Source organism: Telopea speciosissima, chromosome 6 (genome assembly GCF_018873765.1).
Source record: "Telopea speciosissima isolate NSW1024214 ecotype Mountain lineage chromosome 6, Tspe_v1, whole genome shotgun sequence".
Lineage (NCBI taxonomy): Eukaryota > Viridiplantae > Streptophyta > Magnoliopsida > Proteales > Proteaceae > Telopea > Telopea speciosissima.
The window spans coordinates 59,336,790-59,355,841 of NC_057921.1; the positions used below are offsets into that span (position 1 = coordinate 59,336,790).

The 19,052-nt window shown below is 40.2% G+C and overlaps 2 protein-coding genes across 3 annotated transcripts in view; both read left to right on the forward strand.

Annotated features, from left to right (window-relative positions):
* The first annotated feature begins 2,076 nt into the window (after positions 1-2,076).
* LOC122664363 (LIM domain-containing protein WLIM2b-like) lies at positions 2,077-4,044 on the forward strand. The gene is made up of 5 exons (XM_043860141.1): positions 2,077-2,230; positions 2,330-2,429; positions 2,538-2,563; positions 2,803-2,892; positions 3,556-4,044. Exons 1-5 carry the CDS (start codon positions 2,093-2,095, stop codon positions 3,838-3,840), a joined length of 639 nt encoding a protein of 212 aa, XP_043716076.1. The 5' UTR covers positions 2,077-2,092; the 3' UTR covers positions 3,841-4,044.
* An 816-nt stretch (positions 4,045-4,860) lies between these two features.
* LOC122664361 (DNA mismatch repair protein MSH3) overlaps positions 4,861-19,052 on the forward strand; it is a 31,805-nt gene continuing 17,613 nt past the window's right edge. Inside the window, exons 1-7 of one of the 2 annotated variants that reach the window (XM_043860139.1) lie at positions 4,861-5,882; positions 6,451-6,642; positions 6,818-6,982; positions 10,071-10,169; positions 10,244-10,492; positions 16,357-16,611; positions 16,728-16,859. In XM_043860139.1, the coding sequence (XP_043716074.1) occupies positions 4,893-5,882; positions 6,451-6,642; positions 6,818-6,982; positions 10,071-10,169; positions 10,244-10,492; positions 16,357-16,611; positions 16,728-16,859 (2,082 nt within the window). In that variant the 5' untranslated portion in view covers positions 4,861-4,892. The remainder of the gene's footprint in view (positions 5,883-6,450; positions 6,643-6,817; positions 6,983-10,070; positions 10,170-10,243; positions 10,493-16,356; positions 16,612-16,727; positions 16,860-19,052) is intronic. The other variant, XM_043860140.1, reaches the window with a different exon arrangement.

Below are 19,052 nucleotides of genomic sequence, written 5' to 3' on the forward strand. Positions count from 1 at the left end.
AACCGTTTGCCTTTTTGGATCCACAAACCGAACCGAACCGAACCATTAAGAGTTCGGTCCGATGTGGTCCGGGCTCATTCGGGCTGGTTCGGGCCGGTTTCATCGGTTTGAGTTGGGTATTGACACCCCTAAGTGGAGCACTCGAGCCTCCCCATTTATTATTATTGTATATATTTCAACTCTAAACAATGGAAAAGAAAGTATGGGTTTTGATAAATTTGATTCTCCCTGAAATCTATCGAACTCCACCAAAAGCTTTGATTCGAATAAAGAAATTGGCAATCGTGAGTCCGTGACCAGAATACCAGATGAGATTTACAGGTTTGAACTTTGAACCATTCCAGTTCCTCTTTAATATTAAAATCATAGATTCTGAAATTCTATAAACCATCAATAACACTGATAAATTTAATTAAAAAAAAAAAACCCATGAATACAAGCAAACAGAGATGGCTGAGAAAATACTTCCAGAGGAAGATGGAGACGAGAGACAGTCTCGCTGGCCGAGTAGAGACGGAAAAGAAGAAGGGGGCAGAAGCTCAATAGCTTCAGATGGAGTGTGAAATCTCTGAAGGAGGTAGATGGAATGTGGGACGAGAGTCACGAGAGTACGAGACAGTAGTTGCAGCCTTGCAGGTAGCAAGTTGCTGCTTGCAGCGGTGGTCGGAGTTGGACAAGAAGAAACAACCCAACGGCAGACTTGGTTTTTGAGTTTTTGACTCTTTGTCTCTCTCAAAGTCTCAAGGACTCACGGTAAAACTGTAGAAGGAGGATTAAAGGGGTGAAAGTGAAACCTAAGGAATTAGGGAATAAGGGATAAAGTAGTTAAGGGAATACGTAACGGGTTACGGGAATGGGAATATGGGATTAAGGGAGTGTTTTTGTTTTTGTTTTTTTTTGTATTTTTTAACCAACCGAATTATTCGTGTATAATTCGGTTCGTCCGAATAAAACGCGTTTTTTTAAATAGTTCTAATAAGGCGCGATTTTTTTCGATTTATATTTTTAATTAGGATTCGCCAAGAACTAATCGTATTATTCGGAATAGTTCGATTCGGCCAAATAATTCGCGAATAATTCGATGAATTAAATAACTAGAAACCTGCCAACTGGTCAATAAGACCCACAGATGGATAAGGCATATCTCATGGATTTAGTGCACGGTATCTAATCGGGTATCATAGGCCATCTTGAAAATCGATACGACATTGATACGGATCAACCCATAGTAGACAGTTTTGTTCTTGATTTTATTAAAAAAATAGATATTTTGACAGTTTTACCCCTAATCCATACTGTTTCAATGATATGCCAGTGGTCAGGTATCAGGATCAGTATTCAACAATACAGATATGGACAATCGGATAGGATACTGATACCTCAATCCATGAAGGTATATTTTTTTCCCTTCTAATATTTAAAAAAAAGAAATGGGAAAAAGAATGCCACCCTATTGTACCAGACACGTCGTCGTGTATCTTGACACAAGGGTGTGCAAAATGACTGCCATACCCTTGGAACACTAAAGATAACCAGGAATGAGATGGTCATTTCACGCACCCCGATGTCAGGGTGCAGGACCGTGTGGGCTGCACGTTCGGGTGGCGTTCTCTCTATAGTAACCATGGAAAAAACGAACCTAACTACCAACACAAGAATAGCAATAGCTCCAGACATATATGTAAGACTCAGTCAGAATCCTGTCATTCTCATGCGTCCCCAATTTAGTTGGATTTAACTCTATAATTGAGTTGTCAATTTCCATTTTATTTCCTAGGCAATCGCAATTTCGATTACGTGTTCATAATCTACAGGTCGAATTCATCTTCTCCACCCATTAATCCATCCACTTTTGGCCTTTAACCTACCTTGCATCATTGCAAGGACAGGTAAATCCGTTAAAATCTGATTTAAAGCGATCTTCTTTTTGGCTTGCATAGAAGAGTTCCTTCTATCTCCCATTTTCTGAGGGTAGAGAAAAGAACTTCCATGCTTTCCCATTGAATTCTCTACTTTCAGACCAAAAAAAAAAAAAAAAAAAAAAAAACTTCTTTCAATTCTCAAGATCCAAATCTTGTTGAAAGAGAAAAGGATGGCAGCATTCAGTGGTACTTTGCAGAAATGCAAGGCTTGTGATAAGACTGTTTATGTGGTTGATTTGTTGACAGCAGATGGAGTTGATTATCATAAGTCCTGCTTCAAATGCAGCCACTGCAAAGGAACTCTTGTGGTATATATATGTCGTTAATCATCTAATAACTTCACTTTCCAGTTAGTTTCCTGGTTTTGAAGCTTTTTGGTTAATTTTCCTCACCATTTTGTGTTGCAGATGAGTAATTACTCTTCCATGGATGGAGTCCTTTACTGCAAGCCTCACTTTGAGCAACTTTTCAAGGAGACTGGCAGTTTTACTAAGAACTTCCAAACAGGTCTCTGAGTCTCTCTCTGTCTCTGATTGTGTGTTTGTATCTGTTTTTGTCTGCCTCTCTTTGTTGGGCTAATTGTTTGTTGTTCTATTATGGATGGATGTTCAACAGGAAAATCTGAGAAGCCAAATGAGCTGGTAATCCATGATTCTTTATTTTATCTTTGTTTCTTGTTCATAGAGTTGAATTTGAAGAAGAAACAAAAAAAGAAGTTAAATGTTCTCTGTGGCAGGGGCGTAGGCTATGCCCCTGCCCCCTGTATGGCAGGCCCGTGTATCTGAATGCAGGCTGCACTGCAGCACAGAAAACATCAACCCTAGTTTTTTTTTTTTTAGGATTTTCTAAGTCTGAAAATCTTCTTTTTATTCTTATACAGACTAAGACTCCTAGCAAGCTCTCCTCCCTTTTCTCTGGGACTCAAGACAAATGTGCCACTTGTAAAAAAACAGCATATCCATTGGAGAAGGTTTGCTCTTTCAAGCCCTTTTGATCTTCTTTACCTCTGTTCAACATTATATTTTCTGATGGGGAGGTTCTCTGAGATGCCAGGGGAGAGTACGCTAGCACCCTCTTTCTTTTTCTCTCCCCTCATTACATGAAATGACCTTCCTACAATCTTATGTACGAAATCATTTTGTTGCACCTCATTGGTGATCTCCTCTATGCCTAGCCTCTTGCTCAGAGAACCCTCTTCCTATTTTTATTTACTTTATGGGGGAGGGTTCCCATACTGCTGGTGTAGGAGTAATATCCACGCCACACCAATGACAGTGTGCATGATGGTATCGTCAATAGAGACCACAATGGTCATTAAAGAGAGAGAAAATGAACAAGTAAATCCCTGTGAAAGGGTGTACGTTGAGCGGACAATGTAGGGATCTTTTCCCTTACTTTATAATGAAGGCCAATAACAATTTTAAATGATTTAACCCAATTCAAAGTGAGGGAGCTTTTGACAGTTAAGTTGCGCTATTGCAACCTGTTGATTGCGGGTTTAAAACTTGGAAACCTCTCGGGAGCCTCGTGCATTGGGATGCTACCACAGGTCTACTCATAGTATATGTTTACATTATAAGATCAAAGATTGAAACAAATGGATTGTTATTAATGAAACAAACCTCTGCCACAGGTGACTGTAGAGGGAGAATCTTACCACAAGTCATGTTTCAAGTGTTCTCATGGGGGTTGCTCCCTAACACCTTCATCCTATGCTGCTCTTGATGGAATTCTGTACTGCAAGCACCATTTTGCTCAGTTGTTTAAGGAGAAGGGAAGCTATAACCATCTCATCAAGGTTGCCTCAATTAAGAGAAATGGTCTACCAACACCAGCACCAGAACCAGAACCAGAAAAGGCACCAGAACCAGAACCAGAAAAGGCACCAGAAGAAGACCAGACACAAGAGCAATCATAAAGGGGTGCCATGACAATGATTACTTGCTTATTTTCACGTTTTCCATTTTCCCCATTTGTGGTCACAGTTTCTTCTCGAATCAGACTAAACTGTCTAAAATTGGGTTTTGACTCATTCAATCTTATTCTCTCCCCATCTGGGAATTCTTTTCTAACTGTTGTTGAATAGTTGTTTTGAATTTGTGAGCAAATATCAGTTGTTCTATATCTCGTCCATAATCAATGTGAATGCAAGTAGTTTTTCATGTTTTTGTCAAAAAAAAAAAAAAAAAATAAAAGCAGATGAATGACCACAGGCTTAGGATTTCCTTAGCTCGTTTTTTTGTCCTGGGAGAAGAGATGATCCCAACCTTGGATCCACTCAACCAGCTTTGGATTGCTGTTTACCAAAAACAAAACCAGCTTTGGATTGCCATTAGGGGAAATAAACGAGAGTGCACTGCCGAACCAAGTAGCCCTTGCAAAGGGGCAATCAATCAATAAATGGTCGTTAGTTTCGAGAGCACAAACACACCTAATGCAAGAGGGATCAATCGAACGTTGCCGAGCTTTTAATCCCTCGCCTGAAGCCAAACCTTGTGCACAGGACCTCCAGATTAGGACCAAATAGAAAAAAAGAAAGACAAACTTCTGAGCCTGGCACATTACTTGTGGAGTTACAGGCCAGGCTTGGGTCCTTAGTAAAAGAAGACAGGATCGGAATGGGCTCTCGTTTACTGTGGCCTGGCCCAACGAGGCCAATTAGTGACCCAATCTTCAAATGAGTGTGTGTTTGTTTGGCACAATATGCAAATCAGGAGAGTCAAATAAGTCGATCCCTTGATGGGCTGTGTTTGGTTTGCATTCTCACGACAGATTTTAGGTGTAGAATACATTCTAATGCGGAACAAAAAGTAGATTGTGTTCAGTAGAAAAGGAAGAAGTTGGGCTTTTGCATAAGCCCAGAAGATTTTGCACAAGGCGCGAAATCAGTAGCCTATATATAATCCCGGCAGGGTCAGTCGCTCTAATCGCCAAAATAAGTGAAAAGAAAGAGAACGCAACGGAACGTCCATGGGAAAGCAGAAGCAGCAGTTCATTTCCCGCTTTTTCGCTCCCAAGCCGAAAAATGCTTCTTCTCCATCTTCTTCTTCACCCTCTGTTCCTTCCCCTAACCCAAACCCACCAACTCCTCCCCCTAAAGTCTCCGCCACAGTCTCCTTCTCCCCCGCCAAACGAATTCGATCTTCCAAACTCGCTTCACCCAAAAACTTAACAAACTCTCAACTACAGAACCCCTCCAAGAAGCCAAAACTCTCTCCACACACTCAAAACCCTATCCCTCCTCTCCCTAACCCATCCCTCCACCAAAAATTCATCCAAAAGCTACTTGAACCCTCTACTTCGTCTCCGCAGACAGCAAAACCTCCTCCACCCAACCTCAAATACACTCCTTTAGAGCAGCAAGTCGTTGATCTTAAAGCCAAGTATCCTGATGTTCTCTTAATGATCGAAGTCGGATACAAGTACAGATTTTTCGGCGAAGATGCTGAGATTGCTGCTAGGGTTCTGGGGATTTATGCACATGTTGATCATAATTTCTTGACAGCGAGCATTCCAACGTTTCGGCTCAATGTTCATGTAAGGAGACTTGTCAGTGTTGGGTACAAAGTCGGTGTAGTTAAGCAGACCGAGACTGCAGCTATCAAGGCTCACGGGACTAATCGGTTGGGGCCCTTCTGTCGTGGGCTTTCGGCTTTGTACACGAAGGCGACGATTGAAGCAGCAGAGGATGTTGGCGGAGGCGAGGAGGGTTGTGGGTCTAGTAGTAATTATTTGCTTTGCGTTGTTGAGAAGGGAGTTTTGGTTGAGAACGAGGATTGTGGTGTGGAGAGTGGCTTTGATGTCAGAATTGGGCTTATTGCTGTGGAAATATCTACTGGGGATGTTGTTCATGGGGAGTTCAACGATAATGTTATGAGATCAGGGCTTGAATCTGTGGTTTTGAGCTTGTCTCCTGCTGAGATACTTATTGGGGATCCTCTTTCTAGACAAACAGAGAAGGTATACCGTATCCCTTGAAATGTCTTTCCAAGCAATAAGTAAATCCGACTTAACTGGAGGAACGAAAACTAATTCTAGCCAACATAACTATTTCAGGTAAGGAAGGGGGGGGGGGGGATCAACATAACTGGACTATTGGAGATAATAAAATCTTTATATCAGCACGCATGAATGGCAACGCTGGGATTGAATGCCATGAAGTGTTATTCATGGATTGAGGGATGCAACACATGCTGTAAATGGGTGAAAAAGAAGAAATTAATGGTTGTCAAAACTCACGTTCTTTTTAATCCCCTTGTTTTTTATTTTTTCTGGGGAAGGGGTGAAGAAACAGAGCAGAGAATTTAGAACCATAAAACTTAAACACTAAGACTATTTACCAGAGCCTCTGAGAAATATGCCAAGGACGGTAAACTCCAGTGTGCTTTTACAGGTTCAGATTCTTGTCATGCTTTAAATGTCCTTTGCAACAGAAACTAAACCGGCTTACATCTATCTTCAATCTTAGGCCATTCTCTTAAATATCATTTGTTTGCCATTTTCTAATTGTCCTTTTGTGGAACTCTAGTTGCTGTTGGCTTATGCTGGGCCTGCATCCAATGTTCGAGTTGAGCGTGCATCACGCAACTGCTTCTGTGATGGTGGGGCACTCGCTGAGGTCATGTCTTTATATGAGAAGACAGGGGACGATGCTACAGTGGATTATCAAGAGCAAAATTCAGACGCTACAGAACGGGAAAATAATTGGCTGGGGATTGAGGTACACTTAATTATGCGGTCTTCTTTGAGTGCAGATTTGCACAAGCTACTAATTTTGAACATTCATATTTGGTTATTTACTGCACGTCTTGCTGCCTTATTGATTAGCTTGTTTAATTGAACTTCATCTAATTATTTACATATTTTTTTTAAATAAATTTTGTGGCTCTGTTTAGGGAATCATTTCAATGCCAGAGTTGGCTGTCCAAGCATTGGCCTTAACCATTCGTCATCTAAAGCAATTTGGTTTAGAAAGGATTCTGTGCCTGGGTGCTTCATTTCGGCCTTTCTCTACTAACATGGAAATGTCTCTATCGGCCAATGCCCTCCAACAACTAGAGGTAGTGCTGGAGACTCCTTCATGATGCAGTATGGGGAGTTTTATTAACCTGCAACAGTTTTTTATGATGATTAATTTTTCATGGTTTTTTTTAGTAATCCATAATGAGTTGAAAGTGTTAAAAAGTTCATGGCTGCGAAATTCAATGTATGGCTGCTAGATCAGACTGGTAAATGCATGACAATGAATAGAATTAGTTTATAGTAGTTTGTCCATACATTAAATCCTGAGCTAAAAATATCAATAACAATGAATTTTGAAGCCCTGCTGGAACCAGTGACGTTTTTGCCATTTGTTTTATTTAATTTTAAGAACGATTCCAGTTCCTCTGTTTCCATAATTGAGAGCATGAAAGATTTTTTTGCATCTTCTCTCTCTTCCTTTTTGTCCTTTGGAGTGTAGGGGGGGGGGTTGTTGGTAGGGCTCAGCTATCCTTAAATACTTCAGAATATATTCCTCTACCCTGTAGTGTGAACGAGTGGGGTATAGTTATTCCTAGATCCTTTCTACATTTCCCTGTTACAAATCCTATTGGATCCAGGATGGAGGATGCTAACCTGGTTCCAGGCATGTCCTAAGGTAGCAACTGTAGTTTGGTAGACTATACAAGGTAATGCTAACCTAGTTCTAGGCATGCCCAAAGCTAGGAACTATAGTTTGGTAGATATGACAAGGTAAAACCAGTTGTTTTTATTTTCAATGGCAGTGGCATTAACACCATATGAAAAGTCTCTGGAAGTCATGTTTTAATACTGATTTGGTATGATTTCTATTTCGGAAATTGTTTGGTTTGATTTTGCACATCATTTCAGTGAAATAGAAATCAAATGAAATAGAAATTCTGAAGTAGCTGAGGAGCTGTTTCAGAATTTCTTTGTCATTTGATTTCACTCTTGCTCTTTAATGAACACATGGTTAATTTGATGGGCAAAGTAGTAATTTCATGTTTAAAATAAAACACCACCCTTCTTCTCCTCATGGTTTCACCTAGGGCTGCAAGTTTGGCCCTGTCAGCCCGAACCCGCCCTGGCCCACCCTGAGCCCGAATAGGGCCTGGGCTAAGATTTCTGGCCCTGAGGGCGGGTTAGGGCCAGAAATTCCTGGCCCTGAGTCAGGGTCGGGTCGGGTCAGGGTTGAGACCTCGGGTCAGCCTGACCCTGATTTTGGCCTTGAAGAAATTTCTTTATTTATCAAAAAATAGAAGCTATTATTCATATATCAAGTGCTTAGCTCACTTGGTAGTTTGTGTTGTATAAAAACCAATTGTTACCAAAAGGTATTGGGTTCAAGCCTCCTCTCTCACATCTTTCATAGTCTTGTTATTTTAATTTAATTATTGCAGGGCCAGGGCCAATCAGGGCGGGCTTGGGCTGGGCTTGGCCCGTCAGGGTCAGGGTTAGGGTCAAGGTATTTAGGCCCTGAGTCAGGGTCAGGGCGGGCCTGGGCCTAGCTAAGGGGACTCAGGGTTGGGCTAGGGTTGTAAAAAGCCCGGCCCAACCCGACTCTGTTGCAGCCCTAGTTTCACCATCACCATGCCATCACCACCACCCCATTGCGACCATTGCCACCACTCCACCACTGCCCCCGCCACCGCTACCACCACCACCACCACCACCTCCCCCTTCCCAGCCCCGCCTCAGTGCCCCATCCCCGCCACCACCATCCTTCCCAAAGAAATATATAAAATCTATTCTCAGAAATTGAACTACCAAATGGATTTTTTTAGTCTTGAAATATTTCATATTGATACAACCAAAACATTTTCAATTTCTTGACCAAAAATCTATCCGAAATTGAAATAGAAATCATACCAAATCTGACATTTTTTTAATAGCATGTTCAAAAGGATTATAACCTGCCATAGAAGGGAACCAGAGATGAGCTTGATCACTTGGTTGCTTAGTGGGATGTTGATTGACATAGAAAGGGTTTGACACCTCTAAGTTGATGCATCAGAAAGCTTGTGACTTCATGGTAAAAAGATTTATTTTGAAATACATTGTAGAAGTAATACCATTAGAACTTCTAATTTTTTTAAAATATGTTGATAATAATGTGTTGAACCCTACTTTCCTGGTAGTTTACAAATAATCACTTCCCAGTGGTCACGCAAATTGACCAGAAATTAAAGTAAAGGAGTCCCGCAAAACATGATTCCGAACCCGAAGTGACCTGGAACATACTAATTGGAGCTTGATTCATTGAGTAATCAGGTAGATGAAACCTATTTACACCCTTCTCTGTACTTCTTTCCCGGTGTAATGGAGCCCTTTATTTTTGCTTGGCCTGTTTCTGGCATAGTTATCTTGAATCTGAGTGGTTTAAAGCTGTGGTTTGTTTTTTCTATTGCCTTTTCTTTTACAAGGTTATCTCCCTTTTTTCATTAAATAGATTTTTTTTTAAAAAAAAAATTTATAGAAAGCAAGTTATTGATTTCCTTAGGGTTCTGTTTGTTTTGAAGTACAACTGGCAGAAGTTAAAAAAAGACTCTGCATGTTGTCCTCTCTTGGGATCTTCCTATCCAGTTCTCGCTGGATATGAACTTTCATTGAGAGTGGTGGGTGATTGTATGTATTTTTTTCCTTCTCTTTGTGCTCCTTGAATATATTTAATCATGCATAAAAAAAAAGGGACTGTAAAGTTTTTAATTATAGAGTTTATTTTGTAGGAAGTAAGAAGAAAGGATGTCAAGTTCCACCATGGGGCCTACTATTTTATGCTGAAAGATGATTTTATCGAAGTTTTAGGAAATGGACTGGCCACAAGAATTTTCAGCCCTCCCCCCCCTCCCCCCCCCCCCAAAAAAAAAAGAAGAAAAAAGAGGTTGATGGTTTTGTAGTAGTAGTAGTATCCATAATTAAAATGATTTAACATATAAGTATCGGCTGATGTTGCACCCTTCTTTTTTGGGAAGTAAGGGATTGAGTCAAAGGGGTAGGGCAGTTGCCCAGGCTACATGGTTGATGTGTTTTAATGGTCTGACTTCCCATTTCGATGTCTATCAATTCTCTTCATTTAGCTGAATTGCTTTTCTTCCTTTTTTTCCCCCTGTGTTTCCTGTTTAATAAGTTGTGTTAATGGTCTTTTAGGTGTTGAAGAATAATTCTGATGGGTCTGAGACTGGATCTTTACTACAGTTAATGAATCACACTCTTACCATATTTGGTTCAAGGCTTCTTAGACACTGGGTATGAGGTACTAGATGCTGCTTTTGTTTTTTCGTGCATTTCATTTGACTTCACAGATTTACTGCATGATGCAGGTAACCCATCCTTTGTGTGATAGAAGCTCAATATATGCACGTCTAAATGCTGTTTCTGAGATTGCAGACTCAATAGGACTGTGTAGAGCTCCAGAGAGTTTTGATGGACCTTATGAGAAAGATTCATGTGTGACTGCACGATGTAAGGTTATCTATTTGTTATCTTCAGTTTTAACAACTTTAGGAAGGTCACCTGATATTCAGCGTGGGATTACAAGAATTTTCCATCAGACTGCCACTGCATCTGAGGTACTAAACAGCCTTTCCCAGGATATATTGTAATATTACATGAGAAACAGACTTCTTGCATGCTGCTCATGAAATTGTTTGCTCATAAATTCAAGCCTTCTGCTGTCTATCTATTCATCTAAAATTAAAATAGCTGTTAAAATGAAAATAACAAATAGGCATTGTGTGCTGGTGTGATCAACTGTAAATCTTATCTTGCTGATCTTCCAAAGCAGTTGGAAGTCTTGTTAGATGTGAATGAACTGAATTCAAGTAATGCCACTTTCACTCTGATCATTCTGGAAATCAAAGTGGATTACATCTCTTGTCCGTGGCTTAAATTATCATCCATAAACAAGTGTCCTGCCAAAACCCAAATGAGACTTGGAGAAAGACTAGTTATCAGCTGATAGACAATTATTGTAGTGTTTTGCTTGAGAGGTGATGTGATAGTTTGATCTTTTTGTTATGTTAATGACATTGCTCACTGTTTCATGAAGCTAATATCATCAATAGGTGCCTATATTAAATGCTGCTTATTTTCCTTCTGTGTTCTGTAGACATATGAATAGCATACCTACTTAAGGTGCTTAATTCCAACTTTAACAAAGTGTATTTTTGGTGTTAACTAGGTACAGTGCAAACTTGGTTCCCCCCCCCCCCCGGCTAAAACCAACAAAAGGGAAAAAAAGCCCCTTGGGCTTTGTTGATGGTTTGTCAAGTTCACTGGGAAGCAATAAGCCTGTTTGTGCTTATTTTGTGTCCTAATGAGATCAGTTGTGTGAATTAATGGAGAAAAAAAGAAGAAGAAGAAGAGGAAACGAGAGAGAAGAGAGAAGTCGAGAATTTGACTTGGGGAGCCACACGATATGTGTGTCTCTCCTCTAAACTTCAAATATATATCTGTCCACTTAAGTGTAAAACAGGAAAACAAATAAAAATTAAAAGAAATAACTTAAACACCTAAAACTACCAATCTACCCTCTCACATCTATTCTCGGTATTAGCCATCTGTGCTAATACCAAGTCACGATAACACTCCCCCTCAAGTTGGGGCATATATGTCAATCATGCCTAGCTTGTTACAAATATAATCCACTGTTGCACTTCCCAAAGACTTTGTGACCACATCTGCAAGTTGTTCTCCTGTACGAACATGACCAGGAGAAATTGCACCTTGTTGTAACTTTTCTCGAATAAAATGGCAGTTAACCTCAATGTGTTTCGTCCTTTCATGAAACGCTGGATTTGAAGCAATATGGACAGCAGCCTGATTATCACACCACAATTTCATTGGAGCATCATCAACAAAACCAAGTTCAGTCATTAATTGCTTTACCCACATCAACTCACAAGTAACATGTGCCATAGCCCTGTACTCTGATTCTGCACTGGACCGAGCAACAACTGTCTGTTTCTTACTCTTCCAGGACATCAAATTTCCACCAACAAATACACAGTAACCTGTAGTGGATCGTCTATCAATTGGAGACCCAACCCAGTCAGCATCTGAAAAACCTGCTATCCGCCCATGACCATGATCACTGTAGAGAAGACCACGTCCAGGAGCCTTTTTAAGATAGCGTAAAATATGCATAATAACCTCCCAATGAGATGTCCGAGGAGCAGACAAGAACTGGCTCACCACACTAACAGGAAATGCTATGTCAGGTCTGGTCACTGTGAGATAGTTCAATTTTCCAACAAGCCTTCGATACTTCTCTGGATCACCTAAGATTTCACCATCCTCTGCAACAAGTTTTAAATTGGGATCCATAGGAGTATCTAAAGGTTTAGAACCTAGCATTCCTGTCTCTAACAAAAGATCAAGAACATACTTCCGCTGTGAGAGCGAAATCCCTTTCTTTGATTGAGCAACTTCCACACCCAAAAAATATTTCAACTTTCCCAGGTCCTTGGTCTGAAATTTCTACTGCAAGTGTGTCTTCAATTTATCAATCCCAGAAACATCATCTCCTGTAATAACTATATCATCAACATACACCACAAGAAACAATTTTCCAACCTCAGAGCAACGGAAAAATACAGAATGATCACTATCACACCGTGTCAGCCCAAACTCTAACACAACTTCAGTGAATCTGCCAAACTAGGCTCTAGGGGACTGTTTCAGCCTATATAGAGACTTCTTCAATTTACACACCAAGCCAGACTCCCCCTGAGCAACAAACCCAGGAGGTTGCTCCATATAAACCTCTTCTTGCAAGTCACCATGCAAGAAGGCATTCTTGACATCAAGCTGATAGAGAGGCCAGTGACAAGTGACAGCCAGGGAGATCAAATTCCGAACAGAAGTAAGTTTTGCCACAGGTGAAAAAGTATCCAAGTAATCCACACCATACACCTGGGCATAACCCTTGGCTACTAGGCGCGCTTTCAAGCGAGCCAAAGATCCATCAGGATTCACCTTTACCACATACACCCAGCGACAACCAATAGTAGTCTTCCCTGAAGGTAAGGGAACAAGATCCCAAGTCTGATTTTCATCTAATGCCAATAATTCCTCATCCATAGCAGCCTTCCAACCTAGACTAGACATTGCCTCTGCGACAGACTTAGGAACAGGATGGTTCTCAACGGTATGTAAACAAGAAGAAAAAGTGGAAGATAAACCATCATAAGAAACAAAGTTAGAAATAGGGTGTTGGGTACAAGCCCTAACCCCTTTACGACGAGCAATAGGAATATCAAGATCAGAAGAAGATTCCAAAGGAGGAGGAAGAGTACCTATTGCAGGATCTGCCAGCAAAGAAGGAGATGGTGTAGGAGTCGATGTCGCAGGGGACCAAGCACATACTTTCCATTGGTGACGTTGAAACACACTGGGTTGAGGTGCCGGTAATGAGGCAACCTGCGGAGCATGGTGAACAGTAGACCGAACAATAGTAATAGGAATATCATCATCCAAGTCAGACACAACATGGGAAGAATGAACAAACGGTGTAGACTCAAAGAAAGAAACATCAGCGGTAACAAAGTATTTTTGCAAGTCAAAAGAATAACAGCGGTAACCCTTTTGAGTGCAAGAATAACCAACGAACATGCATTTGAGAGCCTTGGGATCCAACTTGGAGACACCAGGACGATGATCATGAATAAAGCAAACACTACCAAACACACGAGGTGGCAAAACAAACAATGGTGCAGAAGGAAACAACAAAGAAAAGGGAATACCACCACGTAAAACCGAAGAAGGCATACGATTAATGAGATAGCATGAGATTAAAACAGCATCAACCCAAAAAAATTTAGCTACTTTCATTTCAAACAATAAACAACGAGTAACCTCCATCAAATGTCTATTTTTCCTCTCGGCCACACCATTTTGTTGTGGGGTGTAGCACAAGAGGATTGATGAATAATGCCACGCTGAGTCATAAATTCAGCAAAAGGAGTAGAAAAGTATTCTTTAGCATTATCACTACGAAGGACACGCAAAGGATTTGAAAATTGATTATTCACTTCATTCACAAATGCACAGAAAATAGAAAATAACTCAGAACGCTGTTTCATTAAGTAGATCCAGGTAACCCTGGAATAGTCATCAACAAAAGTTACGAAGTAACGAAAACCCAAAGTGGAAACGACAGGACACGGACCCCAAACATCTGAATGAACTAAAGAAAGCGGTTGGTCAGACCGTTTATTGACTCTAGGAGGATAACTCGCACGGTGGAGTTTCCCAAACTGACACGACTTACAGTTAAAACTAGAAATTGACCGAAAACGACCATCAAGAAGCTTCAAACTCTTCAACGAGGATGACCCAAACGACAATGAATCTGGTGGGGTGACGCCACACCGGTACACGCCATAGATGAAGTGTCCTCAAGTATGTAAGGGCCCCCTGATGCACGACCCCTACCAATCATCCTCTTCGACGAAAGATCCTGAAAGACACAAGAGTCAGAAGAAAAGGTTACAGAACAGTTATGGGTTTTAATGAACCGACTTACAGATAAAAGATTAAAAGGAAAATCAGGGACATAAAGAACAGAAGGCAAAGAAAGAGAAGGTGTAATATGTACAGTACCAGTACCAGTCACCTTAGCCAAGGAACCATTGGCTAAAGTGACACTTGAAGAGGACTTTTGAAAGGAAGAAAGGATACCTGAAACGCCAGTCATGTGCTCGGAGGCCCCTGAATCAATAATCCAGGGACGGGAAGAGACAGTTGAAAGGCATGCAGTGGCATTACCTGTCTGAACAAATGTCGAAGTTGGAGACTGGGCGGACTGAGAAATCTGAAATTGGGTATATCGGGCATATTCATCATCAGACATCTTCACTGTTTTACCTTCAGGCTGGTTCTGCATCTGTTCCACATCAGCAGTGATAGGAAGTAATGAATTGAGCTCTTCATACATCCTCTTAAAATCAGCAAAGTATTGGGTCAAAGAACGACCCTTTTCGATCAACCCTGTAGAACTCCTGGGACAAGTCATAAATGCGGGACAGATTGTTTTGGCCAGAGTACAAAACATGAAGATACTCCCACAATTCTTTCACTGTATCAATGTGTGTTACCAAATCAACAATTTGGTGATCCATGGAATTCAACATCTGTCCCAAGATACGTGCATCAACTGTCTCCCAAGAAGAGTCATTCTTAGGCTTAGTTTTGAAGAGTTGTTGATGCTGATCACGGCCAGTCAATACTAGCTTAACAATTTTCTTCCATTGTAAAAAATTTGTTACTCCTTCCAACTTCTTCTCGGTAATCCGATTTGAAGAGGAAGAACAGATTTCAGTTGTGACTGATTTGGAACCTTCGGCAGACTTTATTTCATCACCCATTGTATGCGGGATGAAGTGAAGGATGAAAAGAATAAAAAATATTGGCAGCAGGGACAGAAATCGATAAGGGATAGAAAACTCTGATAAATATCGACAAAGGCAGCAAGGGCTGCAATGAATCTCCCCAAAATATGCAGCAAAAAAAAAATTATAATCGATCCCCTCAAAGAAATCCCTGACACAGTCAATACAAATAGCAGAGACAGCAGCAATCGAACCTTCAATCAAAACCCTGACAAACCCTTCACTTCATCGAAAAACCCCTTCAAATATTCTTCAGACAACGAGATAGACCTAGTTCTTAATTTAAATCATGAACTAGTCTCTAAACAGTCCCACAAACAACTCCAAAATACAGCATAGGGTGCTGCACCCCTTCAAGCAGAAAATAGAAGAAACCGCAGGTCTTTAAACCCTAAAAAAAATAATAAATCTGCAATTGAATGTTGCAGATAATAGAAGCAAAAATCTTCGAAGGTTGTAGCAGACCTTACAGCTCTGATACCATGTGAATTAATGGAGAAAAAGAAGAAGAAGAAGAAGAGGAAACGAGAGAGAAGAGAAAAGTCGAGAATGTGACTTGGGGAGCCACAGGATATGTGTGTCTCTCCTCTAAACTTCAAATATATATCTGTCCACTTAAGGGTAAAACAGGAAAACAAATAAAAATTAAAAGAAATAACTTAAACACCTAAAACTACCTATCTACCCTCTCACATCTATTCTCGGTATTAGCCATCTGCGCTCATATGGCTAAAACTTGGTAAAACTACTTGTTCAAATGCATTAAGCTATTTTCTGATCAAGTTAGTACTGCCAAACACTGCCTTAGATGTGCATCAAATGTACTTTGCCAGTTTATCTTGTTTTTCTTACATCAAATGATTGTATATGTTAGGAAAATTGAATTACTCTCTCTCTCTCACTTCAATCATTTCATGAAGTCCTACACATGTTTCCTAGCATTCTGAACCTTGCTTTTTTGCTGAGTTACTTCTATAGCTCAATACTATCAGTTTGTCATCTGGTCCCTGTATGCTGACGTTTCCTGTGCCAAAATGCTACAGTTTGTTTCAGTCATGCATGCTATTTTAGATGCTGGAAAACAATTTCAGCAACTCAATATTGAAGAAGAGGACTACAACGGGAGAGTGGAGGAGCAGGCTGTGCATTCAGCTCTATTGAGAAGGTTGATTTTGACAGTCTCATCATCCACTGTTATTGGTCATGCTGCTAAGCTTCTTGCTGTTCTTAACAAAGATGCAGCTGATCAAGGGGATTTGGAGAACTTATTTAATGTTTCTAATGGACAATTCCCAGAGGTGTGTGCAGAATCGGCAGATAGTTTCCCATCCGTGATCTGCTTTCTACTCTTTTTTTTTTTGTATCTTCTTAATTTGTTTTCTCTGCTTATCTAAGGTACCTAACTTATGTACAGGTCACCAGAGCCCAGACGTCATTTCAAATTGCAAAGGAGAAGTTGGATTTATTAATTGGTCTTTACCGGAAACAGCTTGGGATGCACAATTTGGAATTCATGAGTGTGTCAGGATCCACGCACCTAGTAGAGGTAATTTCATTAGCATTGAATTGGGGGAAAGAAAAATTTATGGAGTCAAGTTGTCGTGGATCAGTGACTTGCTAGACTTTATAATTGAGTGGTTAAATCAAGAAATGGAGGACAGTAAAATTAAATAGTCTGCATGCCTTTGCTTTATTTCAATACATCACTTTTCTGTTGTCCATACCTTAATTTTGTGTGCAATGTGTCAGTGTGACAGAATCAGATCAAGAATAACCAATACCTAATTTGCACAAGAGAAGAAGAGAGAGAAAAATAGGAAACGAAAGAATATGGAGGGAGAAGAGAGAAGACCGATTGAGAAAAGAAAGTACCCTAACCAGCTGCTAAGAGATCTATTTATAATTAAAGGGTGTACCCAGTGCACAAGGCTCCCGCCACTAAGGGGTTTGGGGAGGGTCATAATGTACGCAGTCTTACCCCCACTTCATGGAGAGGCTGTTTCCTGACTCGAACCCACGACCACTAGGTCCTAATGGAGCAACCTTATCGTTGCGCCGAGGTCGGTCCTCTATGAGATCTATTTATAATACCAAGTTTTAATAATTACAATATAAGGCCTCAACTTATGTGTATTTACACATAAGCCCTTGAATAAGAAGGAAACATATTTAAAAACCCCTTGCAGTTCTTAACACTCCACAAGTTGGAGCTAAATACACATAACTACATAAGCCCTTAAATAAGAAAGACACATTATAACGCCCCTTGCAGTTCTTAACACTCCTCAAGTTGGAGCATAAGTATCACCCATGCCCAGCTTAGAACAACCTTTGAAGAAAAACATTCCGAAATAAAGCCTTGGTAAACCTATCACCAAGTTGATCAGAAGAACCAATCAGCTTCCGTATCACAACATCTCGAACAAAATTACAATCAACCTATAGATGCTCGGTACTCTCTTGAAAAACCTGATCATTGGCAATGTAAATTGGAGCTTGATTGTCATTGAACATATCAATAAGCTTGTCAACTGAAAACCCAAATTTCTGGATAAGTGATTTCAACCACATCAATTCAATTGTAGTATGAACCGTGGGTCTATACTCAACGTTTGCACTAGACCTAGTCATTGTAGTTTGTTTTTACTCCTTCAAGTGATTAGATTAGTAGATTATCACCAACATAAGTACAGTAACTACTAACTAGTCATAGACCTCCGATGACCTTTAACTCTTGCCTAGTCAGCATCAGAATAACAACAATACCAATATGCTTAATGAGGTTTATAAATAAGACCTTTTCTTGGAACACCGTTAAGATATCTAAAGATGTGACATCCTACCTCCCAGTGAACCAGGACTCTCCATGAACTGACTAATTACACTAACTGCAAATAATATGTCAAGTTTAGTAACAGTAAGGTAGATGAGTTTACCAACCAACTTTCTATACCGATGTTTATCAGTAAAATCCTTATCATCATACAACCCCTAAGTTTCAGATGAGGATACATAGGAATATCAACAAGCTTAGAGCCTAACATGCCAGTCTTAGTAGGATCTAACATGTACTTCCTCTGAGATAAGCTAAAACCCTTCCTGTTACGAACTACTTAAATTCCAAGAAAGTATATGAGAGTGCCCAAATCCTTCATCTAAAAATGTTGCTACAAATAAGCTTTGACATGTTTCATACCTGCTGAATCGTTACAAAAGATGATAATGTCATCAACATAAAAATGCTATTAGATGGAACCTTGGCGACGAAGAAAAGCACTATGGTTAGCATAGCACTGTGTGAACGCATAACCAGTAACAATCTTGCTAAACTTGTCAAACCAGGCTTTGTAGTACCTCTTCAAATCATAAATACCCTTATGAAGTTTTACACACCTTTTATGCCATCTCTCTCTGGGCATCATACCCATGAGGTTGCTCCATGTAAACTTCACGCAAATCACCATATAAAAAGCATTTTTAATGTCAAGATGATGCGAGGTTCAGTTAAGATCGACTGTTGGAGAAACAAGATCACGCACAGAGTTAAGCCGTGCAACATACGAAAACGTTTCTAAACAGTCGACTTCATAGGTCTTAGTGTAGCTTTTGGCAACTAACTGAGCTTTGAGCTTCTCAATAGTGCTATTAGGGTTATAGTTGATGGCGTACACCCAACAACACTTCACAAGCTCCTTACCTATAGGCAAATAAACCAAGTCCCGTGTCTGACGGTTAAGCA